Source organism: Muscardinus avellanarius, assembly GCF_963383645.1.
Source record: "Muscardinus avellanarius genome assembly, chromosome: 14".
NCBI classification, from domain to species: domain Eukaryota; kingdom Metazoa; phylum Chordata; class Mammalia; order Rodentia; family Gliridae; genus Muscardinus; species Muscardinus avellanarius.
In genome coordinates, this window is record NC_137800.1 from 16559384 (window position 1) to 16577397 (window position 18014).

Consider the following 18014-nt stretch of genomic DNA (forward strand, 5'->3'; position numbering starts at 1 on the left):
AAAGTAGACATAGATGACTAGAAGCTTGAATATCAAATTCCTGGAGGCTGTTTCTGGCTAAACTGGTGATTGGATATTTGTGTAGGGGAAGGCATGTTCCTTTTTTCAGTTACATTTTAATTTTTGCCAGTGAGGCTAGACAAATGGAACATGTCATCTGGGGAAATCAATGTTTTATGTCATTTACACTTTGTTGGTTAAATATAGCTAATGGAAGGGATTATTTTCAAGTCATCAGGAAATAGAACTAAGTCTAAAAATATAAAAGCATTTGCAAAGTAATGATACATGGAAATGGGTATAACAATTATTATAGCATGATTACCAGTTAAACAGCAAAAACGATTATGGTACTATTGTATTTTCCCTTTCTTTTTAAAAATGTTGTTAATGGTGGCTGTAGTACAGTATCCCTCCATGTCTGCAAGGATTGGTCCAGGCCAGCAGGTATACTGATGTAGTAATTGCACATCAGCTATGCAAATCTTTCCCTGTATCTTAAATCATCCTTATAATGCCTAATACAAATGTTATGTTTGTAGCCTCACACCCTATTGTTTAGGAAGTAATATCCCCCTTCCTCCAGTTTACATGCTCAGTACAGGCAGAACTCATCATAGGCCTACCTACACAGTATACAAGACTCCAGGTGAACAGTGCTCAAAGAAGGAGTGCTGGAGAGAGACCGGAGAGCTGGGGATTGGTGGGAGGCTACAGCAAGGTACGCCCGGGCATCAGTTCACTCCCAGAGATTCATCTTTATGCATTGTAGCATATTCAAGTTTTTGCTTTGGGGAGCTTTCTGAAGGACTTTTTAGAATATTTGTGATCTGATGAATCTATAGAGATGGGACACAGGGCACAGAGGGCCAACTGTACCATTTACAGGACACACACTGGGGATGGAGGATGAGGGGATTGACCTGCAAAGGTGCTTTTGCACCACTTAGCACTTTGCAGAAAGGCTACCATTGATGTGGGCTTGATAGTGCACCCAGTAGTTGGGAGGCTGGTTCGCAGCCAGCCTCAGCTACTTATGAGGCCCTCTGCAACTTAGACCCCTGTTTCAAAATAAAGAATAAAAAAATTGGGCAGAGGATGTAGCCCGGTAGTAGAATGCCCCTGGGTTCCATCCCCAGCACCACAAAAAGAAAGAAAGGAAGGGAGGGAGGGAAAAGCTACCATTGTAATGCTCTTGGGGATTTACTCCTGGGTGACTTTTGCAGAAAGGTGGAAAGCATTTGAGATTCACCCCAAGTCTGGTGAGTGAAAGAAGCTGGCCTGAGTCCGGAAGGCTGAGAGTTAAACATTCAGTGGCATTTCCTAAATGTGAAATCTGCCGCAGTAGACTGTTCTTTGACACCTGTGCATGCGTGGTAAGGCACAGCCTGGTCCCCATGGTGAGGGTCAGGGATCCTGTCTCAGAGGAAGGAGACAGGATTCTCTGCTGCTGCTCCTAAATTTGGGAACAACAGTCAAGGCTGCCATCAAGTTCCCAGGAGAACAGATTCTGTCTGGGGGCTACTCCTCGCCACTGTGAATCATCTTTCTTGACCTGCAGTAACTTCTGCCCAGAGGCATGTTAAAGGTGCCAGTGAGCCTTGGACTGTTTTGCAATTACAACACCTTATTTGAATTGCTATTTGTAGAATTGCCTGCTCAGCAGGGTCCTTGGCTCAGTGGCTGGCTCCCGGGATCCTGGGGTGCAGGTATAGTTGAGGGAACCTGACTCAGTATCATTTAATAAGCCCACTTGTCTGATTCAGCATTTACCTACACTTCCCAGGTACACCGCAAGGATTTAATCCTACATTTTACTGTAACATTTTTGGGCGGATAAATTTCATATAGGGCTCGATAAATTGCTCTAGAAATTAGAAAAACATTTTTTTTATGCTTGATTTTTCTGGGAGTCCAGGGTTCATAGCTTTTGCATTAATGAACTTAATGGATTTCAGTAACATTTTGCTTTGCTCACCTTTTGGAGAAGTTTATTAAAAACAGCAAGTTTTCCTGCATCTTCTTCTAGATCCACTTCAACAGAGTTATGGGATGGTATAGGATTCCTAGAATTTTGAAGTCACTTATCCCAGACATTAATTTTTTAAGTTAATCCTTAAGAATTTGCCATAACTTGTCAGACTATTAGTTTCTATAAATCTCTAATCTTACTTGCACGTACAACATCTTGGTTTTTATTCCTTTCTTCCTTTCTTCTTTTTTTTTCTTTCTTGTTTTTTGCAGTACTGATGATTGAACCCGCAAGCATTCTACCTCTGAGCTATACCCCCAGTCTTATTTTTTATTCTTTTATTTTTGAAACAGTCACACTCAATTCTGGAGGACCTCACTAAGTAGCTGAGGCTGGCTGTAAACTTGAGATCCTCCTATCTCAGACTCCCAAGTTCTAGGATTACAAGCATGCACCACCACACCCAGCTTTCAATATCTTCTTGTTGGAATAATCCGTACCCCCAATTTTTTTCCATCTCTTTAAGCAACCCAAGTTATCTAAAATATCTCATGTAGATGATAGAGAAAACACTTTTTTTGTGATTTTATGTGGATTATATTAAGAGTTTTCCCTATAATATGTGTTAAGCCAAACCATATACTGTTACAATTTAAATATTCAACTAAATAAGCAACTAAAGTTTGTTGAATAGAAAAAATAAAACTAATAGGCAGCTTGGTATAGCTTTAAAAGATCTTTATTACAGAGTCAGTAGGAAATAAGAGAAGGAAAAAGCAGCATGCTGACCCGCATCCTGGAGAGCCCGAAAATGGAACTCTGGCCCTTCCTAGGTCCCCTTAAGTAGATTTAGCATTAAATCTTAATGCTAATCTTAATGCCCTTAAGTAGATTTAGCATTGGTTCTTATCAGCGTTATCAAGGCAATGGGCTAGTAACTTATTTCTTAAGCAGGTGGTGCTTCTTTGCCTCCGGACAGTGCACTTACTAAGTGCAGGGGTCAAGAGTCTACCTGGCCGTTGCCTCTATTGTAATGGGCAGTATTGGTTGCTCACCAACTAGGGGTGCTTCAAAGCAGCACATGGGGTTATCTTTCCTACGCTCAGGCCAGGTCACAGAGGGAAGGAGGTAAACAGAGGCACTGATGGCCTCTATATAGTTCTAAGGCTAAAGGCTTTAATTGACTTTGAGGCTTTTACTATAGGTTAATCACTAGAACGAAGGGCAAAGACAGAGAGACTCTGCATAACAGCTGCCGCCCCCTCCCAGCTGAGTGCCTGCGCAGCACCCAGGCCCTGACTACTCTTTACATTTTGGAAACTAATGCCAAAGCAGTTTTCTAATACCGGCACATCTGGATTTTTCCATCTGAGCCGGGGGGTCAGTCTGCTTGATGGACGTGGCAATAACTGAAGGTTCCTTTCTAATATGGGGAGTGCTGTAATACACAAATGAGAAATTAATACTAGGGCGGTGCAGAAGGAGGGGCAAGAGGGAGGAAGTTAAAGTGTATAGAGAATAAAAGAAAGTATGCATGTACTAGGTTGCAGAGCACATAAGGGATTCCTTAAATATCATCCAAACCGAGACTTAACTGAAGCAAGGGGCAATCCATGATGATGTCTGGGAAGAGAACATGCTAGAAGGTAATAATGTGAGGCTTCATTAAATAAAATATATCTCTGATTCTAGTACTGCTGTTTTCTGTGGGGGCAAGAAGACATACTCAGAAGCATGTTTATTTTGGCACCAGTTTTTCCTGTAATCCTTAGCTCACCCATTTGCATTTTTTCTGTGCTGCTAGATATGGCAATCAGTGTTACCATTTCCTCACCGGAAAATATTATTTTGCTTCTGAGTTAGATTTGAACATCTTTGTAGTTTATTACTTGGGTAGAGAGCATCCGCTTCTGTCTCTTTTCACTTTTATTTGTGTTCATGTTTGTTATCAGGGCAGAGCTTAGACTAAATGGAAACTACTAGTATTAGGAAGAGGTTTCAAAATGTATTAATGTACCAGTATTGGGAAAGATTCTAATTTTGAAAATATATCTTTGGTAGCAAAGAAAGCCAGGAGTGTCAGGAAAAAGGGCCTTTTTACATTTCTAAAGAGAGACAAACTGCCTCAAGGATGGAAGGAAATCCCAGATCCCAGAGAAGCCACTTAACACATCTTGGGAGGGTAACAAAAGGTGTGAGGTCTGTGCCCCGAGACAGGGCTGCGCCCCCTGCCTCCGAGGGGCAGATCCAGCTGGGATGGAGACAGCAGATACCTGGTCTAGGGCAACATATCTACATATCAAAGGACCTGCACCGACTTGGTCAGGATAAGAATACAGGGGTCTTTTGGTGAATTCACTGGAATCGCTCCCCCCACGCCATTTCTGAATAGCATGGGGCTTTAACTGTCTTCTGTATTTCTATCTTTTTAATAAACTTCTTTGAATCTTCAGCAAGTGTCCGAGCTATGTATACTTATCCTTAGCTCAGGACAAGAACCTGCACTTTTTATCTTTGTGTGGTTGTGTTGGGGAATTATTTCTTCACACACACACCGAACATATTTCACCGTAACAAACAGTAAATACGTTAGTAGATGGGTTGCACTTTACCCTCGCCCGATCACTTTAGAGCTGTGTGTGCTGAGCACTCCCTTTCTGTTAAAAATGTATTAATAAGCCGGGCGTGGTGACGCACGCTTGTCATCCCCGCGCTTGGGAGGCAGAGACAGGAGGATCGCACAGGTTCGAAGCCAGCCGCACGTGCTGTCTTAGGAGACCCTGTTTCCAAATAAAAAATAATGTAAAAATAGGTCTGGGAGTGTAGCCCGGAGGTAGAAGGGCTTCCAGGAACCCCAGTACCACCACCAAAAAAAAAAAAAAAAGTATCAATAATATGTGTGTTGGGGGTGCAGGGGGGAGCAGGCTCTCAAAATACTGACAAAATTTTAACAAAGAAGAAATCTGAATACATGAAGAAAAAAGGCTTTATATTTTAACATGGAAATTGGATGCTTTGTCTTTAGCAGACAATATTCTAAAAAAAAATGAAGGATTCACATATCTTAACTCAATTAGTTTTCAGAATAACTCCTCTAGGAAGTAGGTACTGTGGTGTATCCATTTTACAGAAGAAGGAGGTGGAGCCTGGCGTTGGCTAAGTGGCCTGCCCAGGGTCACTCAGACAAAGCCCCAAATTTCAAACCAGGTCTCAGGCTCCAAAATGTATTCTCTTAAAACATGAGTACTGTGCTGCCTTCTGCCCAGAAGTCATTCCCAGTCTGCAGTGTTGTGAGGTTCTTCTCTAACCGGAATCTACATTTCTAAGCCGTGTCTTACCATAGATGTATTACAGAGAAAGTGATAGTCAAAAGAAAAACTCTTGGGCTTCTTTTTTCAAAGATTCCTACTTCAGACTAACTTCCCAAGTCTTCTCTAACTTCTGAGTCCGCCTCATAAGTAGAATTCGTGATCCCCTCCCCATTTTAGCCTCTTAAACTGCTCTGTGATTGTCTTAGGTTCGTGTCATGCTACCATTTGGTTTATACAGCTGATCAGGTTTTATGGAGTTTCATTGTTCATGTAACTCCCTGCATGCATGAACTCTTTACAAGCAGGGTGTGGATTCTTATCTTCCTTATGGTCCTGGAACACCGGAACAACACTATAAAGTAATTATGGTGCATTGTGAAATATGTTATTGATGTATAACAAAAGATGTTAGGTTAACATCCCAAATCAAGCGAAATCGTGCCTATCATGGTGGGAATAAAATCTAAGTGCCCGGATCATAGTTCAGAACACTTTCCATTGTTCCAGGAAGATCAGTTTAGGGTAAAAGTTCTGAGAATGTCTTTAAGATGTAGATCCTTCTCCAGAATGAACATTATGGAGAACACCTTGGGTAGAACTTTCTTCCATTTCTTGGTCTGTTCACTACCAATAATATAAAACAACTCCTACTAAGTAAAGAAGGATTCCCTCCCACTCCCTGGGAAAACAATAGATGTAGGTTATGCTTCATTTTTTTGAAGGCTGCCCCAGTCCTTTTATAAAAAAGATTTGATCATGTGTCCCCATCTTAAAGAGAAAGATTATAAGGATTAATTGATTTTTTTACATGTAAATTGCCTTGCATGTTTCAAAGATGAGTCAGAAATATAACATTGTGGTATACTATTTTATTTCTACAACTCTGCTGTAAACCTGGGGATAATTAATCCTATCAGTTGCTTACTATGGTGAGACTCATCTCTTACCCGGGACTTCCATTGTGCTCAGTCGGGACTGGTTGCTTCAAGCAGTAATCTAAAAGTACCTGAGCTCTGCCGTCTTCATTAGCTTTTAATAACACAGTACTTCTTGTGGTGCCCGAGCATATTCTATAAAAGAAATTTAGGGATAAATCGACAGAGACTACTCTGAACTTTGTAGAATGATCTGTGAGTCCATCTCGTCTGTGAATTTATCTAAATTCTTTGCAAACCAATTGCAGGGATCAGACTCCTCCTGAGTCTTCAGTATTCTCCGCAATGTAGAACTTGAGAGATTGCTTCTTACTAGGACAGCATATTACTTCATCCTGCAGGATAACTGTTTGAGAGTTCTGCTCGTTTTCAGTGTCATCACTAGGGAAATAAAGCAACTTTAAAAATATCTGGCACCTTTTACAAACCTCAGATAGAGGTGTCCTCGTTGTATTAGTATAGAACTTCTGCTGACCGCATCTTTGTTTCCAAGTTGAGCAAGGTGACTAATTTATTTGGAATGCCCTCATTGGAATTGTAGTATATTTCTCCATGAGCTTAAAGAAATTCAAAGTATTTCGCTTTAGAACTATGTCATTCCCCAAAGTTGGCTTGTCAGCCTTCAGCCTGTAACTCTTCTTCAGGGCTTGCAAAAGAATTCTTCCTCATTGAAATGAATATAGGCAGGTGAGGTGATATACTCTGTAATTCCAATAATTGGGAGTCTTTGAGACAGGAGGATCACAGGTTTGAGGCCAGCCTCAACAATTTAGTAAGATCCTGTTTCAAAATAAAATGATATAATAAGGCCGGGGGGGGGGTATATCTCAAAGGTAGAATGACCCTGGGTTCAATTCCCGACATCATCAAGAATAACTAAAGTAAATATGGCTTACTGATCTGTACTCTGAGAAACTAAAGTGGTGTGCGTGTGTGTGAGTGTGTGTGTGTGTGTGTGTGTGTGTGCATGTGCATGGTATTTCACATGGGACAGTGAGAATGTTTTCAAAATATAAACAAGGAGGTAAAGGTTTTTTGTTCAATGAAAAAATAGGCATCACATACACTGTATCTATATATTATGACTTTCTGGTATTAAAGAAAAAGTAGATGTTTAGGAAACTCAGAGTAAAGAATGGTTAAAAAGCAGGACAAGATATTAATATAGGAAAAAATATTCTGCTCTTTGAATAAAATGGAAAACTTGGGGCAACAAGATGTTAAACACAATCCTTTCCCAGTTTTGTTGAGAAAAAATTACAGTCGGAGAATATGTCATTCAAATATAAACTTTAAGCCGGGCATGGTGGTGCAAGCTTGTAGTACCAGTACTTGGGAGGCGGAGACAAGAGGGTCCAGGTGAGGCCCTCCACAGCTGTTGAAACGGGGGACCCCGGCGAGTTCTTGTCTACGGAGAGCGAAGAATGACACCCGCAGACCTCAGGAAGGGGAGTAAAAGGTTTATTGGAAGCAGCAGGGAATGGGGCAAGGGTGGCTGAATACCCCCAAAGGGGCTGGAACTCTGGGTCCAGCAGCTGCCTTCAGGACAATACTTGAGAGTAGCCCAAGCCGAATTGCCTTCAGGTGCAGGCTGCTTTCTTCCAGAGTCCGCACGATCTGCCAGAAGGGAATAGAGAAAAGTGGCCGAACACCCCATAGGGGCAGTCAGAACTCCGGGGTCCAGTAGCTGCCTTCAGGGTCACTACCCGAGTGTCGCCCGAGCCAAGTGCCCATCAGTTGCAAACTACTTTCTCCCAGAGTCCACGCGATCTGCCAGAAAAGAGGTACAGGTCACCCCTAGGGGCCTGGTCAGCCATGATGTCCAGCAGAGGCCTTCAGGTCACAGTTCCCCAAAAGGGGAGGGGGTCCCGAGCGGGAAGTCCCCCTTTTGCCATCTGACTGTCCGATGCCTGACCGCTTGCATTTGTGGTTAGGGTGACTTTTGGGATTCCAAGGAGAATTTGCATAGGACATTTGCAAGTCCTTTGAAGGATCTCCTTTCAGGAATGCCAGACTTGCTCCCTGGGTTTGTTGATTAGGAAACTCAGGATGGCTTTGTGAAGCCCTGGCCTTCTTATCTCCTGAGCCTTTGGAATTTCAGGCATTTGTTTCAGGCATTTGTCGCCCCTCAGGAAACTCAGGAAATTAACTTTTTTCTACCAAGGCCTTTTCCCTATCTGCCTATTTCCTTTCTATCTCATTACTGTGACACTGTTCCAAGGTGGAACTGGGGGGAGACTGTGGGTGTGGGTATAGGGCAGAGGTAGAATGCCCCTAGGTTTAATCCCCAGTACCAAAAGAGAAAAAAATGCACACACACACACACACACACACACACACACACACACGAACTAATGAAGATTATAGCCTTGGGGTGGGGGTAAAATAAATGACTATTTTCTGGCATATATACCACGCTGAATATTTTATTGCTTAACAATGTTTTATGCCTTCATCTTTATGAAAAAGAGACTGACAGTCTATCCTTTCATTCCAATCGTACATTTTATTCTTCCAAGACCACCAGTGGTAAAATGAAGCCAAAGTATTATTCACAGTACTTTTCAAAGAGATGTCTTCAAGTAACAATGAGGAAATAATAACTGGTTTAAAATATTAAGGATTAAAATATTAAAGATGCAGTGATATTTCTAATATCACCTGACTCTGGAGCAGCTGCCAATTTTTCTTTTGCAAATACATATTTACTCCGTATGGGTGTGGGGGGGGTGGGCGTGTTACAGAATAAAAATCTCAGAGGCTCATTGGCTACTTCTATTTTAGCCCACAGTGAGCAAAAAGCAGTCCCGAAGCCACGACTGGTGTGCAGGGAGTGTTTGCTAGAACAGTTGGTTGTACAGACTCCTTTCTGGAAATGCACTTTCAACCTCTTTGGGCCAGTGTTTTTCCTGCCAGGTCAAGGTTCCTACTGAATCAGCTCTTGAAAGATTTGATTCCCTCCATATCTCAGAATTATGCAGGACACTGAGTCTGGTTTCCTGTAAACAGACCCAAGTGGAAGTGCCCAGAGCAGTGCTTCCTGGGGGCTGGGGTTCTCACATTCCACATCTGGACAACAAAGGCTGTAATTGTGGCTCTTTCTTAGAGTTAAGGGCTTTTGTTTTTACTTGTCAACTCTTGGAAAGGTGCCTAACACACTCTGTACACATTAACTGTGGTGCTATGCCTGTGACTGTAATTATCATCGCTATTAGCATATTACTCCAGGGTGATGCTGCCGGGCGGGAGACATCTGAGAGGCAGATGCAGTGATTGGACCTCTGTTCTGAGATGTGTAGCCCTGAGCAGCGTGCCTTTGAAGGCCCCAGAGTTGAGAGGGAGCAGAGAATCTCCCTGACTTGACCGTCTTTCCTGTCCCATAGGCTCCTTTTAGTGCCCTCTTCCCACGGGTTTTCTCCTTATGCCTTGGAGCATGTTAGCTCCTCTGAACTTCCTTCTACAATAGTTTTGAAATCCTCAGGTTGGTGGCCTCCTCTGCAGCTTACTCTGCCTTGCAGAACTGCAAATCTAATTAATTATGGAGCTATTAATAGGAATGAGAGGTGATACCCACCTGAAGGATGGCCTGGATTAGTAGAACAGCTGTGTGCGATGCTAGCCAAAGCACTGCAGCGCTGGTATTCAAAGTTACCACCTTTCCTGTCCTTCCATTTCTATGTATTAATTATACACGTCTGGCCTCTTTCTTTCGTCTAGACCATTGTACCGGTCTCCTTACTGGTTTTCTTTGTCCTGGTTTCTCTCTCCCTTGCCCTCATCCTTAATATCTCCTATATCCTGCTCCAAATAAATTCTTCCTAGATTACAAACTCATGCATATATAAATTCTTAAAAGGACTAGGTTTATTTTTCACAATATTATGAAGTACAGATTCTGAACTGTCCTATGATAAGACACCTAAAAGTGATAGAAAAAAATATTTTAAGTGCCTTTTTTTTTTTTTTTTTTTGCAGTACTGGGGATGGAACCCAGGGACGTTTTACCTCTGAGCTACACCCCCAGCCCTGTTTTTTAAGTCTTTTTTTGTTGTTGTTATTTTGAAACAGGGTCTCACTGAGTTGCAAAGGGCCTCACTAAGTAGCTGAGGCTGTCCACGAGCCACCATCCTCCGGTCTCCGCCTCCCAAAAGCTGGGATTACAAGCAAGCACCGCCACGCCCAGCTGTAAGCGCCTTTTAAATAGATGGATGAACCTTTAAACAGTCAAAGGGAAATCTGGCAAGGCCAGAGATGAAATATGAATACAAATCTAGACAGAAGCTACCTGCTACCCCTGGGGCTCTAAACTTTGAGTGCATTCTGGTTCTGGAGGCCACCCAGTGCCACCCAGAGATAAACTACACAGGTCTTAACACTGATGCACAGGGAGACAGAGAATATGAAGACACATGGGAAGAAGAGCTGTCAGAAGGGAATGTTAGGCTGTGCACAGTACTGGAGACAGTGGAGGAGAAGGCAGAATTCAAAGATAGAATGACTAGAGGGCTTTCAAAATGCCCCAGGAAGCCTAACACCAAGCTATGAAGCTAGAAGAAACCTGTGCTTAGACACAACTTTTGAATTCAGGGTGATATCCCCATCAGGATGGTAGGCAGAAGATAGAGAAATAACAGCTTTATAAGAAAAAGTAATTGGCAACCTAGAACTGTTTTATGAAATAAACACTTTTTTTTTGGTCAGCAAGTTAGAAAAAAAAAAATACCGCCCATAAGACTCATACAAAAGAAACGGCTAGGGATAGATGTCAAGAAATCATTGGAAATGGATTCTGAAGAATCATCTCAGGCACAGAAAGAAATGATGAATGAAAATGAAAGCACGAGGGTAATCTAAAAGAAGTAACTGTTTATAAAATCAGTGAGCCGGACGTGGTGGCGCACGCTTGTAATCCCTGCGCTTGGGAGGCTGAGACAGGAGGATCGCGCAGGTTCAAAGCCAGCCTCAGCTACTTAGTGAGGCTCTCAGCAACTTAGTGAGACCCTGTTTCCAAATAAAATATAAAAAAGGGCTGGGAGTATAGCCTGGAGGTAGAAGGCCTCTGGGTTCCACCCGCAGTACCACCAAAAATTAAATAAATAAATAAAATCAGTGATTTCTATATCAGTAGTTTTTTTTTTTGTTTATTTGTAGTGCTAGGAATTGAATCCAGAGCTATATTCCCAACTCTGTTTTGTTTTATTTTATTTTATTTTATTTTATTGTGGGCTATTTTATTTTATTTTTGGTACTAGGAATTGAGCCCAGGGGCATTCTCCCTCTGAAATATTCCCCCAGTCCTATTGTGAGCTTTTATTTTTTTTTATTTTGTTCTCTTTTTTTATTGATGCACTATACTCTCTCATATTTTATTCTGAAAAAGTCTCACTAAGTTGTGGAGGGCCTAAGTTGCTGAGGCTGGTCTTGAACCTACAACCCTCCTGTCTCAGCCTCCTAAATACTGAGATTACAAGCGTGCACCACCATACCCAGCTCAGTAGTACTCTTTAAAAGCTAAAATAATAGCATTATCATGTAAGGTTGGAAGCATATGACTAGAAGTAAAACATTCTAAGGCCTTTGTATTTTCAGGAAAGACAGCATTCAGTTACCTTTGGGCTTGAAGTAAGCATTTTAAGAACCTGCATGATTTAGACATAAAATGATATCTTTAAGTTCTGTAAACACCTGTCACAGTAGGCACCTGATTTGTTAAAAATACATCAATCTAGCAACTCTACCATGGCTGAAGTTCAAGTCTTGTAGCCAGATACACTAGTTTCCAGTCTGTAAGCTTTTCCCTCTCCCCTCCCAGTGTGTGCATTGTAAAAGCACGATCGCAGTTCTTTCCCCAGTCTTACACACTTAGTGCCTCGTGCGCTGTGGAATGCGCTTCTGCTCATCCCGCAGCTGTTATTCTGAGAAACACAGCTCTGTGTTTCACGTGATGAGCCTAGCTGTGTGTGCGGCCACACTGGGTAAGTGGTTTGAAATTCGGAGCAGAGAGCCCATCCAGCCTGCTCTCCTGCACAGTGGAATTCTCCTGAATTTCACTGGTTTCACCCATGCTCTTATAAGCAGAATGGAGCTAATAATAGTACCTCAGTCTTAGCATCATGATGCAAGTGGTGTATCAACACGTGTCAGAGCACTTAGGGCACTGCTTTTATAGCACAGTGGCTATACACGGATAAGCACTTGCTTCTAAGTTATCGGGATGGATTGTAGGTTGCTTCATTCAAGTCTTAAACAATTAAATTGTAATTGACCAAAGACAAGATTAAATCAAATACTCCTGGGAGAAATGGGGAACTCCAGTGTCGTGGAGGGTGACTCAGCAAACAGTCACTCACCGGTGACATTTCAAATCACAATTTGCTTGGTGAGTTCTTTGGAATATGTCTCTAATAGGCTTAGTTTGGCAATGGTTAAAAAAAAAGTTCCTGGATTCATAGAAAGAGTTTAGATTTTCAATTCAAATGTAGAAAAATCGGCTTGTAAATCTTTGAACTGCAAGAATCTCGAGAACTAACTTTAGGGTTTCAAGGAAAACCATGAAATGCCAGGACCTTTGATCTTCCTTATAGAAAATTAAAGCATTTTCTCTAGTTTCCTTCCAGCATTTAGCTAGCATTTTGCCTAATGTTATACAAATTACCCACATTTTATAATGAAGCAGCCTGAGTCCTAAGAGGCTGAGAGACTTAGCCAGGAGTTTTCAAGTCAGGAGTTTCCAAGTCAGGTGTAGGACAAGGTGGGTTGAGAAGAGGGTAGAAACCAGCTAGATGGTCTCTGATCGCACACTACGATGGCTCCAGCATCCCCGTTCACTTCTGTGTACAAAGCTCTCACAGAGCATCAGAATCTGTTACCTATCTGTTAAACAAAAGAGTATTTGTTATATGTTATATCCGTGGTTCTCTCATATCCTTATCACTTATTTTTATTACAAAGGATATTATAGTATGCTTGCATATTGTTTAGCTTATTTGGGGGGAGATGATTGTTTATCTTTGAGCATACACTTTTAAACATCACCTAGTAGAAACAGAAGGGGTGGTGGTTATTTCCTCTGGACACCCACAGAGCGGATGTTTTGAGGCCTTTCTTGCCAGGTGGATAGCTCAGTATGGTGCTGGCAAAAGCGCTTGGGTTCTGTAGATAGATGGCTATTCACCTCCTTTCTAATCCTGAGAATTCTGAGTATCTGGTCAAAACACATTTGAAGGCTTTGCTTAAAAAATAATATGCTTTCTGCATCAATAAGGCATTCAGGTTAAAGATGACCTAAAGACAGCCAAATATTTGATAAAGGTAATATAAATGACTAAATGCTCTTATCTATGCAGGTAAAATGTTTAGAAAATGACATTCAGGTGGCACCATTTTCCAGTTACAGATTTTAATTTTGGGGGGTTAAGAATAAGTAGTCAAGTGTTATGCTAATCTGTGCTAGGAAAATGTGTAGTTTAGGTGAATAGATAAATTGCACCTTATTGTACCAGAAAAAAAATTGTGCCAGAAAAAAAATAAAAAGAAATCTGAAGACTTTTGGAAAGAATTAATTTGAAGAACTTTTGTGGCAGTGCCTAATGCCTGCCTTGCACTGGGCTAGACTGTGACTTCTAAAGATAGAGGATACCTGCTCTCCAGGGATTCACTGTCTAGTACAAGAGATATTGACGGAACCCCCCGCTGCCCCAACCCCAAATTGCTTTATGGCAAGATCTGCCTCAGGAAGCTTCCCAGGTGCCCTAGGAGTGGTAATAGTTAAAGCTATAATCCAGTTGAGCGGATATGGGAGAAATGCAGACAGTGCATCTTTCAGAACCTGGCCTTGGATACTTTCTCTTGGTCTTTATCTTCAACTTGCCTTTTTGTCTCCCTTATTTGTCCTGGGGGACAGAGGGTAGAGCCTTCCTACCTGAGCTGCATTTCCAGCTCCCCCTTTTCCCAGTGGTCATAAGAAGCCACTACTCCGTGTAAAGAAAAAAGGAGAGTTTTGTAAAAAAAAAAAAAAAAAAAAAGTCATAGAATCTACCTGCAGGTGGGCAATGTTTAAGATTATCACCCGGTATTCTGAAAATTTCATTTCTCATCAATTTTCATTTTGATAGCTAATAAACTGGGACTATGGTAACACGATCGCCATGTTGATTTAGAGTCTACTTTAAAAATGTTGATTTTTTTTTTTCAAATAAAAATTTGTTTTTCTCCCTCTAGCTCCAAGAGGAAAACGAGGATGGAAAACCTTTTATGCCGTACTGAAGGGAACAGTTCTTTACTTGCAAAAGGTAAAAGTACAATGAGTAAAACCCACAAAACTCTTTGAAACGATAAACAAGGCACCTCTCACTTTGTACCAGAATAGCCACAAATACCCATAAAACCATTTAATTGGTGCTTAAAGTGTGTGTGTGTGTGTGTGTGTGTTCGTGCACACACTGTTATGGAGAAAATTATCTTGGGATAATTTGATCAGAGAAATGGATGGGCTGTGGTCTAAATGTTGAGCAAGAAGTTGTGAACATGAGTTGGTAAGTTAAACCTCAGCTGGTCTGTTTGGGTATAGATCTGTTTCTACCGGTGTTTATATTATAGATTGGTTATAGCCTTCACTTACATATTGCTATTTAGCTATCTTAATTTTGGTCCTAGTTAAAATTAAACACGTGGGTTTCCGTTGGATTCCTGAAGCATCGGTATTTATCAAGTACCTATGTACCCTCTCTGTGAGGATCTTTTCTTCCATTCTCAAGGTCTGGGAATCTATTTGAGATTCAGTTTCTAGGTTCTGGCGGTTTGAGGGCTGTCCCCATGGTCTCTGTCTCCTCAGCTCTGTGTGGGTGGAGATAGGAACATTAGGTGTTGACTGGGAAGAGTCTAGCACTTCCCAAAAGCTTAGCAAGATTCTGAATTAGGATTCAGCGGAAGTAAATCATAACAGTGCTGCCTTCAATGGTGTCTGACAGGAAGAGACTTTTGGTTCTTACGGTGGTGGAAAAAAATCTATAAGATGAGGTCTGTCCTCTTATATTTTTGCATGTAGGCCCAATGCTGTACAGCGAACCTAGAAAACTTTTTCATCTTGTAGGACAGAAATTATGCCCCTTGAATAGTGGTTTGTCGATTGCTCCCCTTCATGCCCTAGCAGCCACCACTCTGTTTTGTTTCCATAAATTTAACTGTTCTAGATAACTCTTAACAGTGGAACATGTGAAATTTGTCCCTCCTTGACTTGCTTCTCTCAATTAGCACAAAGTACTCTAGGTCCATCCATGTTGTAGCCTGTATCAGAATCTCCTTTTTAAGTATGTGTATATACTGTGTGTATACCGCCTTTTGTTTTTTACCTCTTTGTCCATTCATAGATATTTGGGGTGTTTCTACCTCCTTTGATTATTTGAATAAAGCTACAAAGATTGTGGGATGAAAATATTTCTTCAAGATATTATATTTTTTCTTTTTTCTTTTGTCATACTGGTGTTTTAGATTCTACTTCTAAAATGATGATCCAAAAATATACCCAAAAGTGGGATTGTTGGGTCCTAAATTCTTTTTTAAGTGAGGAACCTCCGTATTGTTTTACAAAGTTACTGCATTATTTTATACAGAACATAAAGTTTCCAATTTCCCACATCCTCACCAATGCTCATTATTTTCTGTTTGTAATTGCCATCCCAACAGGTAGATGATATCCAGTTATGGTTTTGATTAGAAATAAGAAAAATCTAAATTGTTTTCCCCAATCTTATATTCTCCTCACAACATAGAATTGTGTGATCTAGGATTCTCCAGCCGACAAGCTGGGTGTCCTCTAACTCAACCCAGTGCTGACACTGTCTACACTGAGAGAGCTTCACATCCCACAGAGTAAAGCTCACTCAGTCCCCTAAGACTGTCCCCACTCACAGGTAGCAGTTGCAAATAGTAAATCATCTGCACCTGGCTGTAAACCAGGAGTTCCCACAACCCCCTCGTCAAGTTAGATTGATTTATCAGAGTGACCCACCAGGACTCAGGAAAACATTTTGCTTGCACTTACCTATTTATTATCAAAGATATTTCAGAGGATGCAGCCAGATGGAATGGAGAGACAGGGCAGGATGTGGGAGAAGGGCACGGAGCTGCCATGCCCTCTCCAGGTGCACCACGCCCCAGGAACGTCCATCTGTTCAGCTCTGCAGAAGCTCTTCCAAATGGAGTGCTTCTAGGTTTTTATGGAGGCTTTTGTGATGCCAGCATGATTGATTAAATCATTGGTGTTTGGCGATCGACCCAACCTTCAGTCCATCCTCCCAAGCCCCTTTATGGGTTGGGGAAGGGAGAGTCCTGAGTTCATATCCTGACCACCAGTCTTCCACCTAAGACTATCTAGGGGAGGGGTCACCTGCCACCAAGCATATCATTAACGTACTAAAGACACTAATCTGGAGATTCCTGGGCTTTGAGAAGCTTGTGCCAGTGAGTGAGTGTGAAGATTGTGTGTGTGTGAGTGTGTGTGTGTGTGTGTGTACGTACGCATGTTGGGAGGCTATTTGGAATCCTTTGTGACTCTATAAAATTTAAGATTGTTTATTCCTGGTTTTAAAAATATCATTAGGACATCCATAGAGATTGCATTGAATCTGTAGATTGCTTTGAATAATACAGAGTTTTAACCATATCGTCTTCTAATCCTTGAGTGCGACCTTTATATTTATTTGTGTCTTTTTAATTTCCTTCAGCAGTATTTTGTAGTTTTTAGTTTTTCAGCCTTGTCTCCTGTGCCTTCTTTATGCTTGTGTCTTCTTTCACAAATGGGATGATTAATTTCCTTTTCACGTAGTTTACATTATCATGAGTATATAGAATTGCCATGTGTTGATTTTGTATATCATACAGCTTTATTGATTTTACGCATTTGTTTTAACAGGTTTCTTGTGGAATCTTTAGGTTTTATATATACATAATGTCTAAAATCATATCAATTATCCCTAATTTATTGGATGCTTTTATCTCAAAAGGATATTGAATTTTGTCAAGTGCTTTTTCTGAATTTATATTAAGTTCTTCATGTCCTTTTCCTCCTTTGCTCTGTTAATGTGGTTTATCTCTTTTTTGGTTTTCACATATGGAATGGATCTCCCATTCTAAAGATAAATTTCTTTGGGTTTTTTTATGTGACTTTTTTTTTTTTTTTTTAGTATGGAGCTCCCATTCTAAAGATAAATTTCCTTTATATTTTTTGTGTGATTTTTTAATTTAAGTGTACTATTGCTGCCGCTTTCATTAGCATGTACAGAGGTAGAAGAGTGGGGAGTGGGGTAGGCTGTGGAAGGAGCACACCTAGAGCTGTGTACATAAATATTTGTATCAGGGATGCAAACTGAATCATTTGTATCATTGAATTGAATATCAGTATCATTGAGCCTCACTGTGATATATAATTGAAATGCACTATTTAGTGTATGAAAAATCAGAGTTAAATTCAGTTTGCTAGTTTTGGGGTTTGGATTTTTTTTGCATTTTTATTCATCAGGGTGGCTAGTAATTTTTCCCCCCTGATTTTGGTATCAGGGTCATTCTGGCTTTATACAACGAGTTTGGATGTATTCCTCTTCATTTTTTTTGGAAATGTTTCAGAAGAGTTGGCATTAATTCTTTAACTGTTTGGTGGATTTCACTAGTGAAGCCATCTGGTCCTAGGCCCCTCTTGGTTGGAGATTTTCATTAGTGATTTAATCTCTTTACTTTTTGCAGTTCTGTTGATAGTTCCTATTTCTCCATGATCCATCCTGGTAGGTTGTATGCTTGTGG

General features: G+C 41.0%; 1 protein-coding gene across 4 annotated transcripts in view; it reads left to right on the forward strand.

The window, feature by feature from the left end:
• PSD3 (pleckstrin and Sec7 domain containing 3) overlaps nt 1-18014 on the forward strand; it is a gene marked incomplete at both ends in the record, with an annotated part of 521001 nt that overhangs the window by 449512 nt on the left and 53475 nt on the right. For all 4 annotated transcript variants that reach the window (XM_080710180.1, XM_080710181.1, XM_080710182.1 and 1 more), the window contains one exon: nt 14439-14509. In XM_080710180.1, the coding sequence (XP_080566306.1) occupies nt 14439-14509 (71 nt within the window). The remainder of the gene's footprint in view (nt 1-14438; nt 14510-18014) is intronic.